General features: G+C 37.2%; 2 protein-coding genes across 3 annotated transcripts; one reads left to right on the top strand and one right to left on the bottom strand.

Annotated features, from left to right (window-relative positions):
• Nucleotides 1-2,192: 2,192 nt before the first annotated feature.
• On the bottom strand, nucleotides 2,193-9,056 carry LOC121962238 (E3 ubiquitin-protein ligase TRIM21-like). Its single transcript, XM_042512462.1, has 10 exons — nucleotides 8,983-9,056; nucleotides 7,668-7,898; nucleotides 7,185-7,560; nucleotides 6,975-7,070; nucleotides 6,095-6,328; nucleotides 5,696-5,843; nucleotides 5,451-5,477; nucleotides 4,828-4,892; nucleotides 4,616-4,738; nucleotides 2,193-3,839 (listed from the first exon to the last, which is right to left on the bottom strand). Exons 2-10 carry the CDS (start codon nucleotides 7,892-7,894, stop codon nucleotides 3,462-3,464), a joined length of 1,674 nt encoding a protein of 557 aa, XP_042368396.1. The 5' UTR covers nucleotides 7,895-7,898; nucleotides 8,983-9,056; the 3' UTR covers nucleotides 2,193-3,461.
• A 5,368-nt stretch (nucleotides 9,057-14,424) lies between these two features.
• On the top strand, nucleotides 14,425-23,946 carry LOC121962151 (E3 ubiquitin-protein ligase TRIM39-like). 2 transcript variants are annotated; one of them, XM_042512352.1, is made up of 9 exons: nucleotides 14,425-14,467; nucleotides 17,287-17,359; nucleotides 18,912-19,502; nucleotides 19,997-20,092; nucleotides 21,182-21,415; nucleotides 21,650-21,797; nucleotides 21,944-21,970; nucleotides 22,595-22,770; nucleotides 22,861-23,946. In XM_042512352.1, the coding sequence occupies exons 3-9, from the start codon at nucleotides 18,915-18,917 to the stop codon at nucleotides 23,230-23,232; spliced, it is 1,641 nt and encodes a 546-aa protein (XP_042368286.1). In that variant the 5' UTR covers nucleotides 14,425-14,467; nucleotides 17,287-17,359; nucleotides 18,912-18,914; the 3' UTR covers nucleotides 23,233-23,946. The 2 variants fall into 2 exon arrangements, with proteins under 2 accessions (XP_042368286.1, XP_042368287.1); XM_042512353.1 differs by having other exon boundaries at nucleotides 14,431-14,467; nucleotides 17,290-17,359.
• Nucleotides 23,947-24,103: the final 157 nt, after the last annotated feature.

The raw sequence follows: 24,103 nt of genomic DNA, 5'->3' as shown, positions 1-24,103 counted from the left end.
CTCTAGCGGTGGGTTGACAAGCTGCTTTGTTTAAATGCAGTGAAACATGAAACGCTGAGAACACAATGCTTCGAGTGCCACACAACCATCTCCTGGCCTCACCCACATACCTCACCAGAGGTAGTCACAAGGCTTCAGGGACTTTCACTTTACAGCTTCATTGTTTCGCACTGTTTTGGCTAATTGTCCAAAACCCTGCACACTAACTACATACCTTACACCAAAACAGCAAAACATACATCTCTTGCAAACAACTATTCTCGCAAAACTCTTTTAATAAAATGTCTTTTTGCATTAAAATAATTTGAATAAGCACCAACTTTGCACTGATAGAATAAATGGGAAATGTGTAGCTTTTTCCTTGTTTAAATGTGCGTACGGTTTAAAAGTTTGCAATATGTTTTGTCATACATATAGTAAACACGCATACGCACAGGTATCCACATGTGTAAACACACTATCAATACAAAAAGGTAATTTTATTTTCTCAAAATATTCTGACACTTTTTGGCCCAGCTCGCACCCGACGTCAGCATGACCCGAGAGAGATTTTGGACTCTTATATTGGACAAACATTAGATTTTGGTTGAAATGAAAATTGAGTTGATGAAATATTAAATGTCTTACATTAGTGGACATAAGCACTATTAGTTTTGTAATGCAATAACACAGTGCACAAGTACTTTTTGGAAGTACTTTACGGAAGGTTTTTATTTCTGTTAACTTTTACTTTACATTACATAATATTTACCCCAAGCGTTTGCATATATTGTTAAAAAGATGCACTAACATGTTTGGTGATGTGATCTAAAAAACAAAAATATCAATAATAATAATAAAAAATCACAAAATCTCCCCTAAGAGAAAAATTGTTTATCAAAACAGACACAAAGTGACAACAAAAAGAGACAAAATGACCTAAAATGACACAAAATTAACACTATGAAACAAATAACAACCACGAAGAGACACTGAAAGACAACAAAGAGAGACAAATTGACCAAAGACTACAAACAAAAAGACTGCAAACAAACTGCAGACCAAGAAAAATTACAAAATTAACCCACAGAGATAAATAACAGCCACAAACAGGCAAGGAAAAGAAACAAAAAGAACATGACACAAACTGAAAAGACAAATAAAAACTACAAAGACACACAAAAATACTATAAAGACAAAAAATATTATAAAATTACCCTAAGAGACAAAAAACGACCACAAAGAGACACAAAAAGACAATAAAGAGTGACAAAATAACTACAGACAACACAAAAAACACAAAAAATAACAACACAAAATTACTCATGGGGACAAAAAATAACAACTACGAAGAGACACAAACAGCAAGAAAAAAAAGTTGAAACCAGCATTAAGTTTGTGTATTTCACCCTGGTGTAGCAGAGGTGGTGGGGGCCTGTTGCATATCTGTGCCCAGAAGCTTACTGTGTCATACTCCGCCCATGTTATCGGGTACAAGTGTTAATGGTTTCAGAGATGCAGACCAAACTGTAAAAGGTTTTAGTTGATGCACGCTCCACCTGGTGGGTGTTTTGACTCAAAGCAGCTTCAGTTACTACGGTCACACAGTTGAAACAGAGACGTCTAACTTTAGCGACTCCTTGTGGCCGTTAAAAGAAGATAATAGACCTTTTCCACAGCAGACACAGCACAAGTGCTGCTAATGACACTAACGACGGCTCTGTTATATTCAGGAGTCCCTGTGAGTGTGACGGTGAGCAAGCATGCACGATACCAGGACCCTGAAGTCGAAGCAATCGTTAATTTAGTTATTTACACCTGTGCCTTTCCTTCTTTGACATGTGAAAATGTCCTCTGCAAAAACAGGCCTGTTTTACAAATGCCAATACACAAACAATCTAAATTAGAATTCAAATTTGACAAATTAAAGATAACTTTTTAAAGATTTTCTTAACAAGCGCAAATGCTATATGTATTAGTTATATTGTTTTAATTATTGATGTTCATACTCTTTCATTATTTTACTTTTTCATTTCTCTGATATTGAAATATTTTTGCAAAATCTATTATTTGGTTTATATTTTTCTTAACTTTTTTTCTTTATACTATCTGTTAATTGCTATCTAGTGTTTAAGGCATAAACAAATTGCATTCAAAATCATTTTGCACTGTGTATGATGCACATGTTAAATAAAATAAAACAGGATTTGATGCATTTTTTTCTTTTTAGGTTTATTCATTAACAGTTAAAGTATACACATTCTTTTATACACTGGTAGCTTACACCCTCAGAAAAAACACATGGTCTTTTTTTGTAATTTGTCTTCATAAATGTAAGCAAAAATAAATCAGTCAATATAAAAAAGGTTTAAAGAAGTGATATCCTGGTTCCATGTGAGCAAAAGCTTAAAATAATAAAAGAAAAAGACCCACACCCACACTTATATTTTGTACAAATATGTAAGAAACATTGATTTACACTTGTTCATATATAAGGGGTTGAAGTAACTGAATCAACTTCATCACAGTGATTAACAATCCTTCACATCTGTTTTGTACCAATTTCGATGGCTAATTAGCAGCATGTGTCAGCTGTAAACCAAATCTGGCATTCAATAATTTAACAGGGGACAGCGTCCAAATAAGTAAAACGTTCTCAAACTTCAGATGCACTGAGACAAAAAAGAAAATTTCAATATGTAAGGTGCAAAAGCATCCGTAGTGCATGAACATGATTAAAGGTAAAGTTAGAATTATTTTACAAATTAACAGAAAAACAGCATCAAATAATCAGTTTCACAGTTCTAAACACTGCTTACACTCACTGTATGTTTTAGTCCCAGAGCATAATAACATGTATTATTATTATTTGAAATCCTGTTTTCCTAGAAAAAATCTCTAACTTCTGGCCTCTTTGTTAATATTTAACACTTGGTGGGGCTCATTTTACTTATGTTCATGTGTACCGCTTCTTAGCTTGTGAATTCATGCTTGAATATCAATAAAGATTCATCTACACTTACAATAATGCACGATAATTCATTGTTGATTACATTTTGTTTGATTAATCTGAATCCGCAAAGTAACTAAAGATATCAAATAAATGTAATGGATTAAAAAGAATAATATTTGCCTCTGTTTAGATATAGGCTACTTAGTCACTTTCAGCATCTGCACATTAGTTAATGTGTTTCAATTTTTTTTTTTTAATTCATTTTTTAAAATGCGTGTGCTCTTGAAAGTTGACTCTTAGCTGCTCAGCAGCAGTAAATTTTAGCGATTTTAAACACAGCAACTAGGGGTCGACAGAATATCAGCATGGCCGATTATTGGGGTCGATATTTGGCATTTTGCTGATTATCAGTATCTGCGTTTTATTTTAATGATTGTGGATAAAATTAATTAAAATTATTTTTTTATTCAAATTTTCACACTAAGGACTTTGCTGTCTTAAGTGTGCCCTGAGTCTCCCGTTCAAAAAGCTACAATCTCTCAGCGTGCCCAACCTCAACAGGACAGATGATCAGAGGGGCTGTGTTTTTCCCGTTGTCATGGAGACATGGGTTTAAGTACGGATATAGAGGCTCGTTGAAGAGACATTCGCTGTAAGTGTAAATGTGAGTTTTTGCTTCTGCATCATAGAAGGACACCTTTCCTTCCTCACAATCCAGGAAAATGCCAACTTTCTGGGGGGTTTCGTAGAGCTGGAGGGTGACGGAGGGGCCGGCGCAGGCGCTGAGGCTGCCGCCCTTGCGGCGACAGATTGCCCAGTAGCCACTGTCGGGACACACTGTGATGGCCCCCTTCCTGTTGATGGACTCCTTGGCCACACCGAGATCCCAGTCTGTTTTATCTCCAACCTGAAACACAACAAACAGAATACAGAGTATTAGACAAACAAGCAAATTAACCCTTTGAAAGCTGGAATGACATCACTTTTCTTGTGCTGTATTCAGTCGCCTTTAACATGGAAATAAATAAATGAATAAATAAATAAATCTAGATCACTTGCTCTTTCAATTTAATATGATAATATTTTGGGTAATCCTTCAACTGTTTGAAACCTGAACAAATTGGTTTCATTTCTTTCACAAACACGAAGAAGGTAAAGAGCGACTTAAGAAGAAATGACCCAAAAATGTAAAAGCAATTATCAAAATAATAATAATAAAAGAAAAAATGGTAACGATAAATACAGTTTAGTTATAATAATTTTCCCTAGCTTTTTTCTTTTCTCATATATCTTGCAATTTGTGGAACAATTCTTACCAGTTTAATTGCCTTTTTTGCCATGTTTTTGAAAGAAATCAAACTAATTTGCAAAGAATTCAAAGGTTTAAATACTTGTGAAAGGCGTCTGAGAGCAGTACAAGAACAGTGATGTTGCTCCAGGTTTGAAAGGGTTAAAAGGACAGTTCAAGTACATATTTTCGCTCCTACCTGTAGTGCTGTTGATTAATCTAGACTGTTTTTGTGTGAGTGTCCAAGTTTTGCAGATATCAGGCAAAAAATAATTCTGAAAACCTCAATTTCTCTTTCCAGAAATGATGACCTGGTTACTCAAGATAATCCATAGACCTTAAAAACATTCAGCTGATTTAGAAACAATAGCGTAAGTGAAGGTCTGAGCACCTACCTGAACCACCCAATAATGTCGCCCAGAGGTGAAGCTTTGTTTCCCCAAAACGGAGACGCAGGCGTCAAATCTGCGGGGGTCGTCAGGGGGACAGGGTTTTTTCTGCTGGAGGCTGAGGCTCACCTGTAGATTAACAGCATCACTTACTGTAAAAACGCTGGACCACAAATTACTCGTATTCCAGTCAGTGCACGTGCCCCGTCACACTTTACCTGTTTCCCATCTGGGGACAGACACAACCAGCCCGAAGCTGTCACTGGATCCAGAGTCACATCCACTGAAGAAAGACAGAAAGACGGTATATGTAAGAGAGATAGAATTAAAGGAATGTTTCATCCCAAAAAAAAAATGCCATATTGGACAGCATGCGCTTTTTTATGTCCATGCAATATATTGTGATTTAATAATCACAAATCCATGTGAGCCTTTCAGAGTTCAAGAATATAATAATATATTGATTGGGTTTGAAAGCTAATTTGGCTTTGGATTAAAAAAAACATTTCTCCAGTATTTAATTTCTGTTACTTCCTAAATACTATGTTGTGTGTTTTGCATGCTTTAACACAATATTCAGTTGATATTTTCACATGAAGGAGGGATTTTTATGCACCAATTCGTGCCTTTTCTGCATCAGTTCATGGTGTTAATGTCTTCAGTTCATTTTTATATTTGGAGGGACAAATGCACACGTTCTAGGACTTTTTCCCTGCATCCCTCCCTGAAATTTATTTTATAGAAACTCTGAATCTTGTTTTAAACTATGTCAATTTACAGTTACCTTTTCCCCCAAAACATGAAACAATGATAATACAATGACTTATATTCAAAAACATACCTGCATACTGACTTGTCTTTCTAATTTCTATTAAAAAAAAGAAGAAAAAAAAACAAGTTTTAAATTTTGCAACATGAAACATTCCTGTTTTCAAGTTATGTGTATGTACAATGGAGTTATTGTAATTTTGACAGACGACTTTGTGATGTACAGATATTAAGTTATTATTAAAAAATATAGAGATGTTTAGGCGGAACAAATCCCAAACAAGCAATACAATATGGATATCAGCTAAAGATACTGACCTTCGGCGGACAGTTGCTTCTCAAGTGTATGGCAGACTTCCACCAGCTTGGAGAAAGCTCTCCTCACTGCCCCTATGTAGTTGTCCGACTGGTCTCTAACCATGGACCAGTCCCTGGAGGACAGCGGCGTGCTCAGAGAGGGGAAACTCTAAAACATGAAGACAGTGACATAAAATGCTAAAGTCAGGTAAAGTGGGACATCAGGTACATCAATTGCTGCATCTTTATCTTCTTTCATATCACTTTTGATGATTTATTTTCATCAAAAGGCACTCCTATAATGTCTCTTGGGATACTGTACAGTACTCCTGAATTATCCCTTGATACATTAAATTTAATCTAGCTCATGTATGAATAATCTAGCATGGATGAAAACATGAATGGAGGAAACCTTCTAACCTGTAGGAGATGAAGAGGGTCCTCGGTGTGCTCCAGGTGTTGCAGCTCACTTCGCCTCCTCTGCAGTTCATTGATCTCCTGCTCGAGCTCGCTGATAAGCTCCACCTCCACACTTTGAGTCTCTTGCTGCTTCTGGTCGATCTCCTCAAAGAGCAAAGCCTGGTTTTTCTCTATGACGCTGATCACCGTGCTGAAGACTTCAATGCTTGTTTGTATCTCCCGTTCCTTATTTGTCTGCAGAAATGCATAAATGGATAATTACTAATGTGCAAAATAATTAGGGCTGTCAGCACTAATGCCTTGACTGCGATGCACTTCAGGTTCATAAGTGACACTCAAAATTTTTTTTAATCATTTCAATCACTGGCCGACAGTTCCATCTTTAACGGGCTATACTGGGCTGACAGAGTGATGATACTGGTATGATATGAAACTAAAAGGCCTGAGGAATCATATCATGCTAGCTTCTCAGTAAGGGGGCTAAATAATGCTCTAAAGTTAGGCTAAATTTTGGTAATGGAAAAACAGTAAGGGGTCTCTTGACCTCTGAAATTCTGCAGTTAATCGTGATTTAAAAAAATAATCATTTGACAGATGAAAAAATAATGCAAATGTAAATATGTATTAAAATAGCACCCCACCTGGACCCTCATTACAAACAATTCACTTGCTCCATCTTTAAAATTGCAAAAAGAAGCCATTTATATTAATGGCCATTTCACAAACTGAATCACAATTTCTGAATTTAGGTAAGTTATGTTTTTATGCATTCAAAACATACTGTATTTGGTCAGAAACCAAGTATTGGACACAATGCAATTTTGACCAGATGATGCAGCTAGATGAAAAGACAGTTCAATTCATACAATACAAAAATTACTTTGCTCAAGTCCACTGAAGTGTTGATCTCCTTGAGCTTTTTGAGTCTGGCACGGACCATCTGCTGATACTCTGCATCGACCCTTTTCATCTGAGCCTGTGAAGGTCAAAGGTGAACACAAATACATCACCAGGATCACTGTAATGCAACTATTAGAATGAAAAACTAAATTACAGGAAAACAGAAAAATCTCTGTTTAAATTATCTCACCCTGATTCTTTTGCTCTCCTGCGCTATCGGGACTAACTCGTGGTGTCTGTGGTCCCTCTCTCTGCATTTCATACAGACAGGCATCTGTTCCCTCTTGCAAAACATATCCAGGAGTGTGTTGTGACTTCTGCAGAGGTGACTGGTGATAAAGGTGGCCGGATCTGTCAGCCTGTGTGTCGTTAACACTGGATCCCTTAGATGAGGCGTCAGGTGAACCTCGCAATAAGACACCTGGCAAACGAGGCACGACTTGTTTGCCAATATTTGCTTATCATTGCAGACGTCACAAAAAATGTCATCGGTAATAGAAGATTGGTTTGGCAGACTTCTCCTTGGTGGTGGTCGTGGCTTGTGTGCTGGCTTGCCTGTCATGGTCCTTAAGATTTAATACAGATTTGGTCAATTCAAGTCAAAAATGGCTAAAAACAGTGTTTAAAAAGGTGTATTTGATTTTGCAAGACATTTTAAAAAATGCATACAGACTTTTTAAATTCCTCTGTGATGTCTCTTAAGCCTAAGTTGACCCTGAGTTCTGGACGGGGTTTGAAGGCCTCTTTGCAAAGCGGACACTCCGAATTATGTCTGATATCCCAGAAGCGTTTGATGCACGTCATGCAGAAGTTGTGCCCGCATGGAATGGAGACAGGATTGCGGAAGATGTCCAGACAGATGCTACACCGAAACTGATCCACAGACATTGCAAAGGCCATGTTTCTGACAAATGAAGGATAATATTATATTATTTACAGCAGAACATGCCTTTGAAAAGAATTAGCCGAACACAGATAACATTTTACTTTATACATAATAAAGAAAAAACTATTTTTTGGTTTAAACAAATTAACATATACCAGGAGAGAGGAATATTTAATTATATAAAAGGATAAAAAAAAAAACAAAGACAAAAAACAAAAAGTTTTTTTTTAATTTTATCATATTTTAACTTAATACAAAAGGTACTTGACAAGGTAGAGATATAGCCACTTTTTCAGAACAGACTTTGGTTTCCCCTCATATACTAAGCAACAACACAATAAGTCCCAAAACCCAAAATACTGTAAAGGACACCATTGAGAATAAATTCATAAAATAAAGCTTTTTTACAAATGATGAAAAGTAATGTTCAAACTACATGTTCTTTTGTTTCTCCCTTTGAGTTTTGCACTATTGTAAGGACAACATTTACTGTTTTTGTCACATGAAACGCTTTAGTTATCCAGCAAACTCTCAAGCCAAGAGGAAGCGTTGAACAAAAAATCCGAGATCTGAAGGACTGAACAGGTGAAATCTGACAAGATCAATTAACTTTCTGTTGAATGAGGGAAGAGTAAAGGAGTGTCGGAAAATCACAATGGTGGGATTGGCTCAGGTTCAAAAACTGACAAAGGAATGTTGCATGTTGCTTTCACGTGTATGTGCCCTGTGTATGTGTGTCAGTCTTAAATGTGCTATTTTAACACAATGTTAAAAGCATAAAAATACATTTAAAAATTGTTCAATGGTTTTGTAAAAAAAAGTACCTGACATAAAAACATTTTAGATTTATTGTCCCCATACGTTTAAATTTAAAGGTTGGTAGGTTCACAGAATCATATGCTAAGCTGGCTTTACATTTTTAACGTCATTTTCATCATATCTACTGTGACTTCTGTACCTCATAACATTTTCCTTTTGAAAAATGGCTGACAGTTTTACATTCATAGCAAAAATCAGTTTAACTCGAAGCATTGATTACTGGTATTTCATTTTATATGTTCTTACTCTTTACACTTTCTGCTTAATAGAAATAATGTCTTACCTTGGTGTGTTGACAAACAGATACTCCTAACAGGTGTATTACCGCCAGCTGAATGAGGTCAACACAGAATTCTGATAATAGACAAAGATACACGAGTTTAAAGCTCCTCCCATGTTGACATTTGCCAAAGCAGGTATTTCTGGTTCTCCTTCAGCCTTCATGAGATTTCTGATTACTTTTTGATTGTCATTTACATTCATTACCTGCTGCACCTATGCACAGAATGAATTATTGTAAGGTTATTTGTATGTTTCTGGGAGTCATGTGGTAGGCTGTGTTACTGAAAACGTTTGCAGAACAAATTAAAATTTGGTGAGCTTCGTGACTCCACATGTTTCCATCTGTGGCCACATGTCAAAGTATAATTGATTATACTACAATCTATTAAAAGCTTGGTGTATGGCTTGACTCCGAACTCTCATTCAAGCAAACATTGCTCACGTCTTGCGTAAAGTTAACTTTGAAACTCAGTAAGTAGAAATTTAGAGGCAAGTTCTTTACAAACGTATAAAACAACTTGGACTTTGACCTATTTTTAGGTACATTGTCATCATGTCACTTTTCTTAAACCTAACCCACTAATTCTTCAAGTAATGTAATATGTACTGATCTAATTTATTGGATCCTATATCATAGGAACTGTAATATGTGCATTTTCATGGGGTAACGCATGAACTGTTGTATGAGGATAAGTTGTGTACTTCCATGTTTTGGCTGAGGTGAGGATGTGTGTGGGGTGTGTCACCCATAAATATGGTCATAAATAGAAAAACATGTCTTCCATGGGAACTCTCACCAAAAAGATTCTTTATACTTTCAAGTTTTCTGTTACAATCAGTGTCTAATCTCAAGTAAAAGCAGCATAAAGTCGCTTGTGCACTCCCTGCAATGGTCACTGCATTTCTCAGTGCTGAACATTCATGTTATCATGAATGTTCATTAAATGGCTTGAGTACCACATCTGTTACAGTAAATGTGCTTCTCAGTTAAGGCTGGGCTCTTTATTGTCCACTCATTGCAATTGGGCTCCTCAGACTTTCTGCACCTTCCGTCTCTTTATCCTCAGTTAGCGTATTTGTTTGTCTGTGACAAATGTCCTAGACTGTCATTACTATATAGTGTACACTCATGTAGCAGAAATTGCAACACAAAATGTTAAAAATCCAAAACAGAATACCTGAAATAAAACTGAAAATCAATAGTACAGTCACAGATTGCTGTAGTTTAATTTATGTCTAATACTAAATGGATTTCCATTACATTTACACAAAATTTAAGCAATATTTTCAAAATGTTGATAAAAAACAATTACAAGATGACTGCGTTTCCATTTAATTATGTTTTGCACTTCTCCTCTCATGATGGCATACCAAGAAGCATGGTATGTATGGATGCAGCATGGATGTTAAAAACATTAGCAGGTGCATTTCCATTGCAGCTACTGCACTAGCCGTCATTATTTCCAGTCAAAGGTGACATAGGCGTGTTTTGCAAGCGATAACAGAAAGGCAAGCCCCTTATACCTGGAAGCAGCCACATTTGAGGGATTTCTGGGAGGAGATAGTCAACAATTTAACAAAGGAATTTTGGATTCAAAACCTCAGGATGATCCACTCAATTTCCTATCGACAAGTGCATAACCATAGCATCATGTGAGTCATAAAAGCTGTGTTTGCTCTTGTGCTCAGGCGCGTTTTTCTTGGCACTCAGTGAATAGACCTTACAGTCTTATGTTAAATTAAAAGATAGGCTGTGATTAGTTAATAAGTATCCTTATTGTGCAGTCAATTACTGGGTGGAGTACACAAGTCTGGGCGAACTTTAGAAATATGTAGAAAAACTTGGTTGCGAGAGATAAAGTATCATCTCATCTTATTCGAAAGATTTGGTTGTTTCAGGTGACTGTCTGATTAATATAGACGTCACTGTTTGATTTCACCCCTCATGACTTCAGCTTCAAATGCAACAGCGATGAAATGTGAGTTTTTGATTGATTAAAATATCTTAGTTAATTCATTAAAGTATCTCTGTTGCCCAACCCAAACCACATCTCAAAGTTTATTTCTTTTCTTTTTAGTCATAAACCATAATCTTTCCCAAATCTTAACCATAGCGCTGTTGTTGCCTGTGTAGAAACTTTAAGAAACCATCAATAAATATTGAAATAAATAATGTAGCGTAGTAGTCAGATAACTTCTAAACTTTAAACTATAACACGCCATTATCAGATTTCATCTGTCCTTCGTTGTCATCGCATGAGAACCAAACGAGATAAAAAAACACAACAATATGATTGGAATATTTTATGTTTACTTAACAAGAAGCAGAATGGCTGTTTGGTTTTAGATTCCCAAGAATGATTGTAAGTCATAGAAATACCTGTGCTTATTCTCAAGAATTAAAGTAAGCGTCATTTTCTTTTTTCTAATGAAAACATTTCACATGATAAAATTCCCATTGAGTTGTGTATTCCCAATAGGAAAAATAACATATAAAAAAAACCCATAACTTTTTGTTCTTTTATACATTAACATTAAAAAAATTTATAAAAATTCCAGATATAGCGCAGGCTTAAAGTGATACTGAGTTTTTGATGGCTAAAATAAGTTTTGCTTCTGCCCCGTCCATAATAATACTTCCTTTATCTTCCGAGCTGGTAGATTTGGTTTATCAAAGATGCTATAGAGACACAAAATAAGCACAGCAGTTTTGAGATTCAAATTTCATTGCACCCTTATTAGTCTTAGACACTGACTGCAAGTTTTCAGACACAGTTGAGTCACACTACTCATATTTCTACTTCCTTCTTGTGACTGAACTCTGTACAGCTCAGCACAGACACTCTGAGCCACAGGGGGTTAAATAGTGTGTTTGTGAACAGCTGGGAAATACAGGGGATTCAACCAGCGCACACTTTTTACAAGTTTCTGTGAGGGACGTGGTAAAATTGTTAGCCGTTTAATAGCGTCAAGTGTTGGCACAGCAGTTCGAACACCTTCAGTAGGTATCAGACAGACTGGCAGCCTGCTGATCTCTAATGTAACACGACCTGTGCTGAACCAGGAACACAGTTTATGCAGTAAATTCCCTCAGTCAGATGATAAAGGAAAAATGTCATTTTAGGCATCTGATCCTGTCCTGCTGGTGTCCTGTGTCAAACCCTCTCAGCTAGCAGAGAACGTTCCCACAACGTTGGCTAACGACAAGTTGCAATAATGTTTTAAAGAAAACATTTTAATCCAAAGTTCAAAGAATGTTTTAAGGATCATTTCAAATAATGTTCCTGTAAGGTTAAATGATGACTAAGATGCACGGTTTTAACAGCATGATTGTGAGGATGTTTGGGAAAGAGGTGACAGATCATAGAATCTTATTTTTTTATAAAACGTTCCCACAATGTTATATGAGAACAAAGGAAGAACATTTTCAAAGCACCATTTAGAGCATGTTATTACGGACTGATATTACAGACCGTGAAAATGAATAAAATAAATGAAAATGTAATGTAAAGTGATATGATAACATATATATATATGCATATTTTATGTTTCGAGAGAATGTTGTCCTAACTTTAGAAAGAAGATTCTGAGAACTAAAAGAAAACTTTACTAAAACTTTACTACCCATAATGTTTTTAGAACCAAAAAATGCTAGATCTTTGGTTGTGGCTCTAAATCAGCGTTCCTACATCACACAGAGAGAGAAGATTATCGTCAAGGTCTTGCGATCAAACACAGTTTGGAATAAAACTCTGACAGTGTCATACATTTAGGATGACTATTGTATTGTGTGATCGCTGTTATACATCTCCTGACCAACCAATTCAGCTCTTGTATGTTCACATTTTCTCTTAAGACTTTAGTGGCGTAGATGATGCAAGCAGACAACGTTTTCCTTGTATATTGTACGTTGTAGCCTGAGATTCAGTAGGCATTGCCATCATACAGTCTGCATTGTTGGCTACAGAGACCTGGCTAAGGACAGCATCAATAATGATAAGCTGCACACAAGCTGCTCTCTTAGCTGCGAAGACTAACTTCCTCGTTCACTACCAGAAATAACAACACACACTCCCAGCTCTCAACCAATTACAGGTGCGCCATCTCTGTGAATTACCGTCACCCGTTACTGACATGACAGACAGGTATTACAGCATCTACACTTATGCTGTAGGAGCAGTTTGTGATTATTGTACACAAACAAAATCTGATGCAACCAAAAGTGAAGGTCATTAACTCTGCTGGTAAAACGACAGATTATTACATTTCTAGTTGATCATTTCATTTTGAGAGTTGGAAAGCCCCATCAGTGGAAAATTTAATTTTAATTTTAATTTTAATTTTAAATAAAAATTATTTACCTATAAAGATAGCTTTAAATGTGATTGGATGAAAGTTTTTTTCATGTTTGTGCCAAATGTTTTTTTGTTGAAGATAACCTTAAAATTTGAATTTGTGTTTTTGTGTTTGTCTGTGTGCTTTTGCAAGAGCTTTGTGGTTGAAGTGATGTGGCTCTTTAACCCTTTGAAACCTGACCAAATTGGCTTGATTTCTTTCAAAAGCATGGAAACAATGCAAAAAGCAACGTAAGAGGAAATTACCCAAAAATTAGCAAGAATTTCTTAAAAAGTACAAGAAAAAATATGATCGTTTTAAATGTAATTATTTTCCCTAACTTTTTTTTTTTTTTTAGAAATATATATTTTTTTAAATCAACTAATTTCTTGCAATTCTTGTGAAGTTCCTAATTATCTTTTTCCGCATGTTTTCAGAAAACAATTTGCTAATGGTTTAAAGGTTTAGATATTTGTGAAATGCATCTGAATGCAGCACAAGAAAAGAGATGTTAATCATGATTTGATATGTAGCAGAGGGGCAATAAGACCATGCAGAGGCCAGAAACCAATAAGGTGACGCCAAGAAACTGATCAATGGGCTGATGAACAGCAGGTGAGACTGTTGACTTCACTCTCCTCAGAAAAGGCCCTTTGTGTGCACTCGTGTGTCACTGTTTAAGTCTCCCTTTGGTTCTGCTAAGCTGAACCTTTGGGGTTTTTGAGAAGATGAAAGATTGTAATAAAGCGGGTCTACTTTTACTTTTTAATTAAGCATTTTAACCCTTATGGAACTGATGCATAATACGTGCTTTTTATTCTTTTCTCTTTTTTTGTGTGTGTGATAATTTCAGCTGTGTTCATGCACATGGCAAAAATTTTGGTAAGATTGTATATTTTTTATGTTTGATCTTGGAATTTCCAGCTCAACTCCTAGAATAACTCTAAAATACACAGTGTAAACAAAATTGTTCATTCATACTTTAAAATGCAAAACATGCACCATTTAAACCCATTCAAACTGCAATTTTTGATCCCACAGCCATCAAAGCATAAAGCATTGTATAGTTTATAGTTTTATTTTTCTGTCTGTTTGTGTTTCTAGTGCTGCAGCTGCTCTCCATTCACTGGTGCGGTCTGGGCCGTGATATGGTTTGTGGTTACATATTTTTTATTAGTGTGGTGTTTATTTAAATAGCGTTGTGGTTTCTAATCATAGTTTGTCCTCTCTGTTGCCCCAAAATCTACAACTCAATGTTCCCACTAACTGGAAAAAATATCCGCCTACTCTGTAATTTATTGCCACCAAGTGGAGCTGTCGGGACATTACACGAAATCATGACCGATTTCTTTAATTTATACATCACATAAATGTATTTGTCACTTGATGGTTATGTACTTCACCTTCAAAAAAAACTTGTGGAGAATTCCTGCACATTGTCCTATTACTTGACGAAAAATGTTTCATTAACTCAACAATGTTTCAGTCATCAGACATTCATCAGATTACATAAAAGAAAATTTGAAACATAAATAGATAACACCTAATGTGGCGAGGCCAATCAGCTCCACAGTTAGTGTGTATTTAGCTTATCAGAAGGCACTCCCCACCACCAAATATGTTTTTTCACAGCAAAAAATTTAACAATATACACATAGAATAATATGTATTGTATGTATGTATATGTATAGAAAATCAATGCAAACAATGTCTAACGAGTCAACAGTCAAAGTGCAAAGACTGTAAACAGATTCACTGTAAAATGAAATACACAAACATACATTCACATCCAGACTGACCTTGTTGCAGCAGTTGCGCAGAGCTGCAATCGTTGCAGCTCTGTGCAATAGGCCTATTGCGCAGGCCTAAAGCCTCAAACCCTGCAAATCAAACTGAAAATTAAAATAGAAATGCTAAACACTATCCTGGTGGATTTATCTGTCTTTACATCTCCCAACTGAAAGAAAACCTTTTATAAAGACGTCATGTAGCTTTTCGTATGGTACAATTGGAGCCATTGAACCACAGTTTATGTTTAATGGTGGATAAACTGCAGGGTTGAATAAGGTCATGGATGGTTTAGAAAATGTTCGTTGTGGTCCATGCAAAGCAGATGTAAAACTGCACAGACTCACCTGATGCAAGCAGTATGCTGACATGAGGTGACTTGTGGTTCCTTGTTTGGATAAGCGACTACACCTCTGAATTAAAATTTCGGACTGCAACATTCCCAGTGCTGAAACTGGGAGCCTTTTTGCACGTCATCACCCCCTCTCCCCTCTTAATTGCTGTCATGAATCAAAAATGGCAATAAAAATCCTCTTTGGTTGACTCATACCAACATCTTAAATAATGTGCGCTTCAACTCAAACTCTTTAACTGACCCACGGCATAATGCATAAAACACACATCACTGTAACTTTATAACATCAGCTTTACATTTGTTGTCAGGCATCAGCCTCAGTTTGGAGAAAATGTTATGAAGTTCATTCTAGAGTGTCTTTCTAACGGAGAAAACATAATAAAGTGCCCTCTTGAGTACCAGTCCAATGGAAGGACACTCTATAAGGATGTTTACCACCTCCTTTTGAGACACATTAAAGCCTCAATGCCAGACTGACAAATCACATTAAACAAAACAGGAATTAGAAAAACTCCCACATTAGAGTAGGAGTTAAGTTATTTGTAAAGGAAACACAGTGCTCATACGAGATTAATTTAAAAATAGGAATGAAAAAACCCATTTTATCTAACTGAAATGAGAAAAAAACTAAAAGAAAAATAACTCAAATTATATAAAACATTCGTGTCTTTATAAAACTAACTAAGATAAACTAAAGGAAATGTCGTGAGTTTTAGTCTTTGCCAATTTGGTCAAATTTATCAACACATGAAGCATGAGGCCTAAGTGCATATGCTTATTGAGACTGTGTTTGATCTGCAAAACCTTTTCTGGACTTATTAAATCCTACCCCCTAGAAATACCAGAAACAAAAAAATAAAATAATACTAATACTAAAAATTATAAAAACTAAACTACAACTAAACATTTTTAAACAATAGAAACTAAACTTAAATGAGCAAACCCACTCTGGAAACTAACTGAAACTAAATTGAATCCCAAAACAAAAAATAAAAAATAGTAATTAAAAAAAACAAAAAAACAAAAATAGAATTAAAAATAAAAGCTGTAACAACTCTGGGGTGTACAATCAATCTGGAAATGTACATATAGAAAGGTATTTAATGTAGAGCTGTATACAGTTTATAGTTAAAGGTGCATTGTCATCAGCTACTGAAGTCAGTTATAGCCCTTATGATTATACTTTATGAGGTTGGTAAAGTTCCCATCACACACCTGTCACATGATCTCTAATCTGTAACCAATGTAAGACAACTGGTCTGGTTCCAGCCATTATCTGACACACTTTTAACCACTCGTGCTTTATTTGAAACTCAGCAAAAAAAGGTCTTTATTGTGCCTAAATGGCTTAGTTAGGAAGTACTCTATAAACATGTTTACTCTTATCTGAAGCCAAATATGTCACTTTAAGCGTAACAGTGGCATATTTGTAATGCAATGCAGAGCTGCAGCATTCCTCAGGTCAGGCTGAGGTGACTCCAGTATGTTTCAGGTGTGTCATAAGCGGAAAATGTTAACCATTGGACTCAAACACCACACCCAGGAGGCAAACACACAACTTCCCAGTGTGAGAGCTGCTATTATGTATTCTCATCATCACATATGCACACATACAAATGCACACAAATGTCATGCCACAACACGTGTGCATAATCGTAGGTTTTGCTGTAAATGCTAGTATTTTAAGATCAGGTGACGGCAGACAGACAGAGAAACCAGTGCTGAGCTCAGGAGAGGGAGGGGTCAGGCCGATGAATAACTGTGTTGACGTTACATTTTCCTGTTCCACAGCTAGCCCTGTAATGTATTCATAACTCACTCCCACAGCAGGAGAGTCACCTGCTCCGCTGTTACCAAGAGAAGAAGTGTGACTGACCAGCTTCACCTAAGAGAAATAGCTGTGAGTATGAGAAATATGCAGTAAGAACTAAAAACATGATTTATTGTGCTGTGAAAAAAGGCCTGAGCAGGCTAATTAAAGTCGAGTTAATCAGATTAAATAGCTAACACGTGGATAATTCAGAAGTGGAACAATACTTTTTTGTTAACTGACAGATTATATTAAGTCTAACCTGGTGGGAATATGCTGCTTTTGGACTAAAGGTCTGGGGTGTTTTTTTGCATTATAATGTTTTTTGTCTTGTTTTTCTTCTAAATGTTGACAGTGACCAACATTAGCAGTTCTGTTTAAATACTGTTTAAACTGTATTTTCCTTGTTATTGTGGTGTTGAATGATAATCTTAGCTGCAGGCTGTGTAGATTTGATTTATTAGATATATGTAAGGCCTTAAACCTCACCATGTCTATTTGCAACTACACCCCCAACCACTTTTTGCAGTTGAAAAGCAATATATATTGGGGTATATCATAGTATCTTTGACAGATTCAGGTCCAACTCTTGACATATGAGTGCAAAGTATTAAAGTTCTTCATGTTGTGTATAAATATGCATAGTGACTGCCTGCAAAAAGTTGAAACCTGGCGATAGATTGCCCCAGGGTTGATGTTTTTCTGTAGGTCAACCCAGAAGCTAACATTGCCCTGGTTCCTTCAACAAAAACACTGGGATTTTTCCATTGGATTTTAGATAATTGCAGAAAAAAAGCTTTGTGGTAAACAAATGCTTGTGCTACTTACACCTCTTGTTCAGCAAGACAATCTTCTCAAATGAACACCACTTTGAGGATTTTGGAAGCCTAAATATTGACATATTTCATGTTGTAGGACAAAACATGAAAGTGTCTTAAGCTTATTTTAACCACAGACCTTATTTAAGGCTTCTAGCCAAAAACCCATTGACTTCCGTCACTAACTGAGACCCCCATCGAAAGAAGAAGAAAGCAGGGTCTCCCGACACTGCAAACTTTGGGGAGAAGTGAATTATTATGATTGATTTAGCATTAACGTTGTTCAGTCATTTCATTAGTTTTGGTACTTGCCGGTATTTGACCAAATTGGTTTGTCACCGTTTAACTTGTGCAACATTATTTATTTTTATAACAAGCAATGATGATAATATTATTTCTAACTAAATCATAACCATGAGAGTAATAGTAGTAATAGAATTGGTAATAGGGTGTTGGTGTTACTGGTGTAATTATGTGGATGTTTTCTGTGGGAAGTAGGGGTGTGTCTGGTGAGATTACTGGGCCGAAAAAAGAGTGACTAACAAAGCACACCAAACACTGCAGGGTGTATGAGTCCTGAATTTCAAGATGTGCAGAGTTATGCGTATTTACACAATTACTGCATTACATGATTAGTAAAAGAAGGTATGTGGTCAGCTGTGCTTGTTAACAACATATTTCATTCATAAAGGAAGTTCAGCGTTAGTTCAATGTGTGCCTGTATTTTTGCATTTGCTCTGTGGGTGTAAATCTTTCACTTCCTCTGTTTAATATCTTCCTCAGCAACTGATCACCTAACTTCCTTTTTTTTAATTGTTCTGCAGACAATGGCCTCCTCAGGTAACATGTTGCCAGAAAAACAGTTCCAGTGCAACATCTGCCAGCAAATGTTCACTGACCCCGTCACCACTCCCTGCGGACACAACTTCTGCCAGACCTGCATCCAGAGTGTGTGGGACAGTAGCGAGGTGTGCCAGTGTCCCACCTGTAACAAATCATTCACCCCTCGGCCTGAATTAAGCATCAACACAGCCTTCAAAGAGCTGGTGGACACATTTAGAAACATTGTTATCTGTTCATCAGCTTCACCACTGTGCTCAGCCAAACCAGGTGAGGTGGGGTGTGATGTCTGCGCCACGACTTCCCTGCAGGTGAAGGCCCTAAAATCCTGCCTGGTGTGCCTGACATCATACTGCGAAGCCCACTTAGAGCCTCATCAGAGAGTCGCCAGCTTGAAGATCCACAAGCTGATCGAGCCGGTGAAGAACCTGCAGGAGAGGATGTGCAAGAAGCACGAGAGGCTGCTAGAGATGTTTTGCAGGGACGAGCAGAAGTGTGTGTGCCAGTTCTGCACTGAGACCGTGCACAAAGACCACCAGGCTGTTACAATAAAGGACGAGAGTGTGGAGAGGAAGGTAGCGTATTTCTCTGTATTACAGGGGTTTCAGGCCCAGACACACTAAACAGACGTCAAATAATTAGTGGCGACAAAGGCCAACTGTTACATCGCCTCAAAGCAACAAGCAACTAGCATTTTGTTCTGTGCCTGCATGGAGAAATAACTCTCCATACCAACAAAAAAAGGGAAACCACAACACTAACAGGATGGATTCAAGACACTAGTTAGCCAGCACATTAAAAATACAACTTGATGTTGAAAAAAACAAGTGATTTATTGTGTGCCAGTGAACAATAACAACTGAAAACTGTTTCTGCTGAAAAGGTTGGTGCAGAACTTTTTCCTTTGGTTGTGGGCAATGCACATTTAATTATATCCTGAATCTTATCCAAGTTATGCGCATTTGTTTGTGTCTAATTCCAGGTCCAATAGTTTAATTTGCTTGTTATATCAATGAAAAACAATGAGGTCTGCCAGCCGAAAGTTTCAGTTTCTATTCTGCCTGTTTAGGTCCAAATAAAGAAGACCGAGGCAGATTTTCAGCAGATGATCCAGGACCGACTGAAGAAAGTAGAGGAGATCAAAAGCTGTCTGAAGCTCAGTAACGTGAGTCCGAATGCAAATGTAATCACTCTCACAAAGCATCTATTTTATTCTTTTTGTTTTTTTGTTTAAATTAGCTGGCAACTTGGGGGTATAATCGAGCGGTTACAACTGCAGCAGAATATGATAAGAGATTGCACCTTGGTGATTTAAAGCATTAATGCAATAGGAGACAGACTTTGTGTTAATATGCGTCTCTTTGTGGTTATTTTGTCTTTTTGTGGTTCCTTTAGATATCTTTGTTGACTTTTTGTGTGTCTTTGTTGTCATTTTGCATCTTTCTTGGATGTATTATTTCACATTGTGGTCATTTTGTGTGTCTTTACAGTTTTATTCATCTCTTTGTTATCTTTTTGTGTCTTTTTGTGGTCACTTTGCATTTCTTTATGGACATTATGAGTCTTTTTTGATGTTCATGTCACTTTGTAGTCATTTTATGTCTCTGAAGTTCCTTTGCATTTCTTTGTCATCTTTTTGTGTCTCTTTGTTGTCGTTTTGCATCTGTTTGGTAATTTGGAATCTCTTTGTGGTCATTTCTGGTCTTTTTCAGATGTTTTTGTCACTTTGTAGCCATTTTGTGTTTCTTTGCAGTTTTAGTTTTCGTAAGTATGGTAATCTGAGTTGACATTTTGCAGGTGAAGGCTGGGACAAGCCTTGACATTTTGGGCCCTAGGCCAGTGCTCTGTAGGCCCATCCAGTATTCCATCAATGTTTCTGGTTCATTACTTTGTCACATAGATGCTGATTTTCTGCTGTTTATCATCATTACGGCAATGATAGGTTTCCACAGTTTAAAATCCTACCTCTGAGTGGCTGTTATATATGGTTGTGCAGTCTTCTGGTGTTTGAAGCCTTTAAACACTATCGCCTGCTGCTCAAACTGGACTGGTTTATGGCAGGGCTATTTTTGGGCTTAATTTCTGATTACAGATTTGTTTATTTTTTTACGTGCTGCTCTCTTTAGCTCTAACAGAGATGCACATAAGGGTAGGTTAAAAGAACTATTTTGACTGTGGATAAGTACTTACAGCTGAAGGTATATTTTCTTCTCATTTTACATATTCGTGTTCACTTTTTTTTATCCATGTCCAGGCCAGTGCGGAGAAGGAGATGAAGGAGAGTGACCGTCTCTTTACTTCTCTGATTCGCTCCATCGAGGAGCGACAAACTGAAGTCAACATGGAGATAAAGGAGAAGCAAAAAGCAGCAGAGAAGAGGGCAGAGGAGCTCATTGAGGAGCTGCAGCAGGAAATCACTGAATTGCAGAGGAGAAATGCTGAACTGGAGGAGCTGCAGGACACGGAGGACCATTTGCACGTCTTACAGGTTATAATCAACCTTAAACTGTGATGAATACAAGGATTTTAACCTATCATAGTTCATGTGTCATAAGAAGGTTAGACCCAGATTTAGCATCTCATAAACTCTTTTTAGGGGTATTTTTCGCCATAATAAACAAAACAAATAAAAATCTTTCATCAGTTGAACCAGCTGTCTTTTTAAAGCAATATAGATGCACTAATATTCACATTTCTTCTTCCCTGTTTTTTCCGCTGGTAGAGGTCGCCTTCTCTTATGTCACCTCCACCCACCAGAGAGTGGACGGAGATCGGCATCCACCCTGAGCTCTGTGTTGGGACAGTGAGGAGAGCACTTTCTAAACTGGACAACACGCTGATGAATGAACTGGACAGTCTGAAGAAAGGAGGTAAACACTCTGGATGGAGCATGGCACCAATTGCACATGCTTATCATCAAATATTACACTGAAATTTATGACACATTTTAAAGTTCTGTATCATGTTTTTAACTAAATTGTCTTACTGATCAAACGGATTCATATCATCCTGTCAGAGATGAAGAGGATGCAGAAATATGCAGGTGAGACCCTTATTTGGCATAGTTGTGTGGTTTCAGTGTGTAAAAATGCACTGTGCTTTCATACTATGGCTCACATTCACACATACAGTCATACACTGGTGGCAAAGGCATTCATTCACACTTACACACCAATAGAACTGCCTTTGGAAATAATTTGGGGTTCAGTATCTTGCCCAAGGAAATCTCAACATGTTAACTAGAGGAGACAGGGATTGTACCACTAAACTTCTGATTGGAGGACAACCAGCTGTACCGCCTGAGCCACAGCCGCCCCAATATATTGGTTACTACACCAGATCTCCTGATTAGCTGTTCTGTTTTATTTTGGCTGTTGTCCTTAGAGGCTTATCGTCTTCAGACTGACAGCAGATGGGTTGCGAGATTGCATTTGTTAAGAACTGTAGTGAGCTGAAGAGGAATTGCATACTGGGAGTCAAGATAAATCTCTTCCAATCTTATTTTATTTCTGATTAATATATTGACTATTGTTGTAGGTTGTAGGTTAATGCCTATGAGAATGAAAATCTATAGAGAAATATCAAGCAAAAAACAAGCATTTGTAGTGCAAAGTTTTGGTATTACTTGTAGATTTTGTAGTAAATTCTCTTTGTTGTTTCTTCTCAGTCGATGTGGTTCTAGACCCAGACACCGCACATCCAAACATCGTCCTGTCAGCTGATGGAAAGCAGGCAGGCCGCGCCGAGCTGCTGCACATTGTGCCTGATAACCCCCAACGCTTTGACCCTGTCATCTGCGTTCTGGGCAAGAAAGGCTTCATGTCCGGGAGGTTCTACTTCCAGGTCAGCATCTTGTTTTATTTGTTTGAGAGCGTTTTAGGATCAGCTCTTAATAACCTCCGTGTTTAAGGTTTTACATTCGTCGTCAATCAGGTTGCAGTGGGGACAAAGACCTTCTGGGACCTCGGCGTGGTCAAAGAGTCCGTCAACAGGAAGGGGATGATCACCTCAAAGCCAGAAAACGGCTTCTGGACGGTGCGACTGAGGAATGGGAAGGAGTATCGCGCTCTGGACTCCCCTTCAGTTCATCTTTCCCTTAAGGAGAAGCCACAGATTGTCGGAGTGTTTACGGATTATGAGGCGGGGATCGTGTCGTTTTTTGACGTGGAGGCCCGGTCTCACATCTACACCTTCACTGGGTGCTTGTTCTCGGAGAGGATCTTCCCCTTCTTCAGCCCAGGTGTTTTTGATGAAGGGAAGAATGTAGCGGGGTTGGTTATCACAGCTGTTAATCATGAAACGTAGACTTGAGGATGCAAAAATGATTTCAACGCACAGAACTGAAGATCAAGATACAACACATAAGGCTTGGCTTCTTTCTAAGCATCACACTCATAAACAAAACCTTAAAAAACTTCAGCCAACCACAACCAGTACACTGAAACCATGGCAACTGCTTAAATAATCAAGTATTTCACAATTGTAAATAGGTCTATAGTCCTAAAAGAAATATGTTTGACTTAAATGTTAGACAGGGTTATTTTTGTTATCATGCAGTGTTCAGAGGCCTCAAAGTAGCTAAGGCATTACGTCATTATAATTTAATTTTTTTAGGGGGAAGGACTGATCTGAAATTAAACCAAAACAATGGCAATTACAAATCAAATCAAAACTGTTTGCATAGCTTCAAGTCATTTTAGTGCACCTTTTGGGCCTCAACCCCACCTCATGTACACCAGTGCCAAACTTAAATGAAACATCAATCCCGTGCAAAACTTACGTCTGACATTTTTCCGGTTGTGTTTTGGACAACAGGCTTAGCATGTCGTTGTATTTGCAATATAGACTTGTAACCTAAAACATTGTTTCTGCATTCAAGAGGTGCTGATTTACTTTATGGAGAGCTGAAAACAATTTTAACCTTAATGATCAAAAATCTTTTCAGAATAAAGCCTTGACAAGCATGCTTCAGTCTGTTTGTTTTTTTTAAATAAAGAAAGGATACATTATTTTACTCTGACCCAGAATCCTTTTCTGTTTTGCAAAACTTTTTGCATCAGTCTCAGTAGAGCTTCAGTGTTTCCATGTGCTTTGCATGCTTAGAGGACACATGCTAAACCATGCAAGAGAAGAAAAAAGAAGGATTTAGACTTTAAAGCTGCACTCTTTTCTCTGC

Source organism: Plectropomus leopardus, chromosome 23 (assembly GCF_008729295.1).
Source record: "Plectropomus leopardus isolate mb chromosome 23, YSFRI_Pleo_2.0, whole genome shotgun sequence".
NCBI lineage: Eukaryota > Metazoa > Chordata > Actinopteri > Perciformes > Serranidae > Plectropomus > Plectropomus leopardus.
The sequence above is the reverse complement of the archived record's forward strand: the minus strand, read 5'-3'. Positions and strand labels throughout refer to the sequence as shown.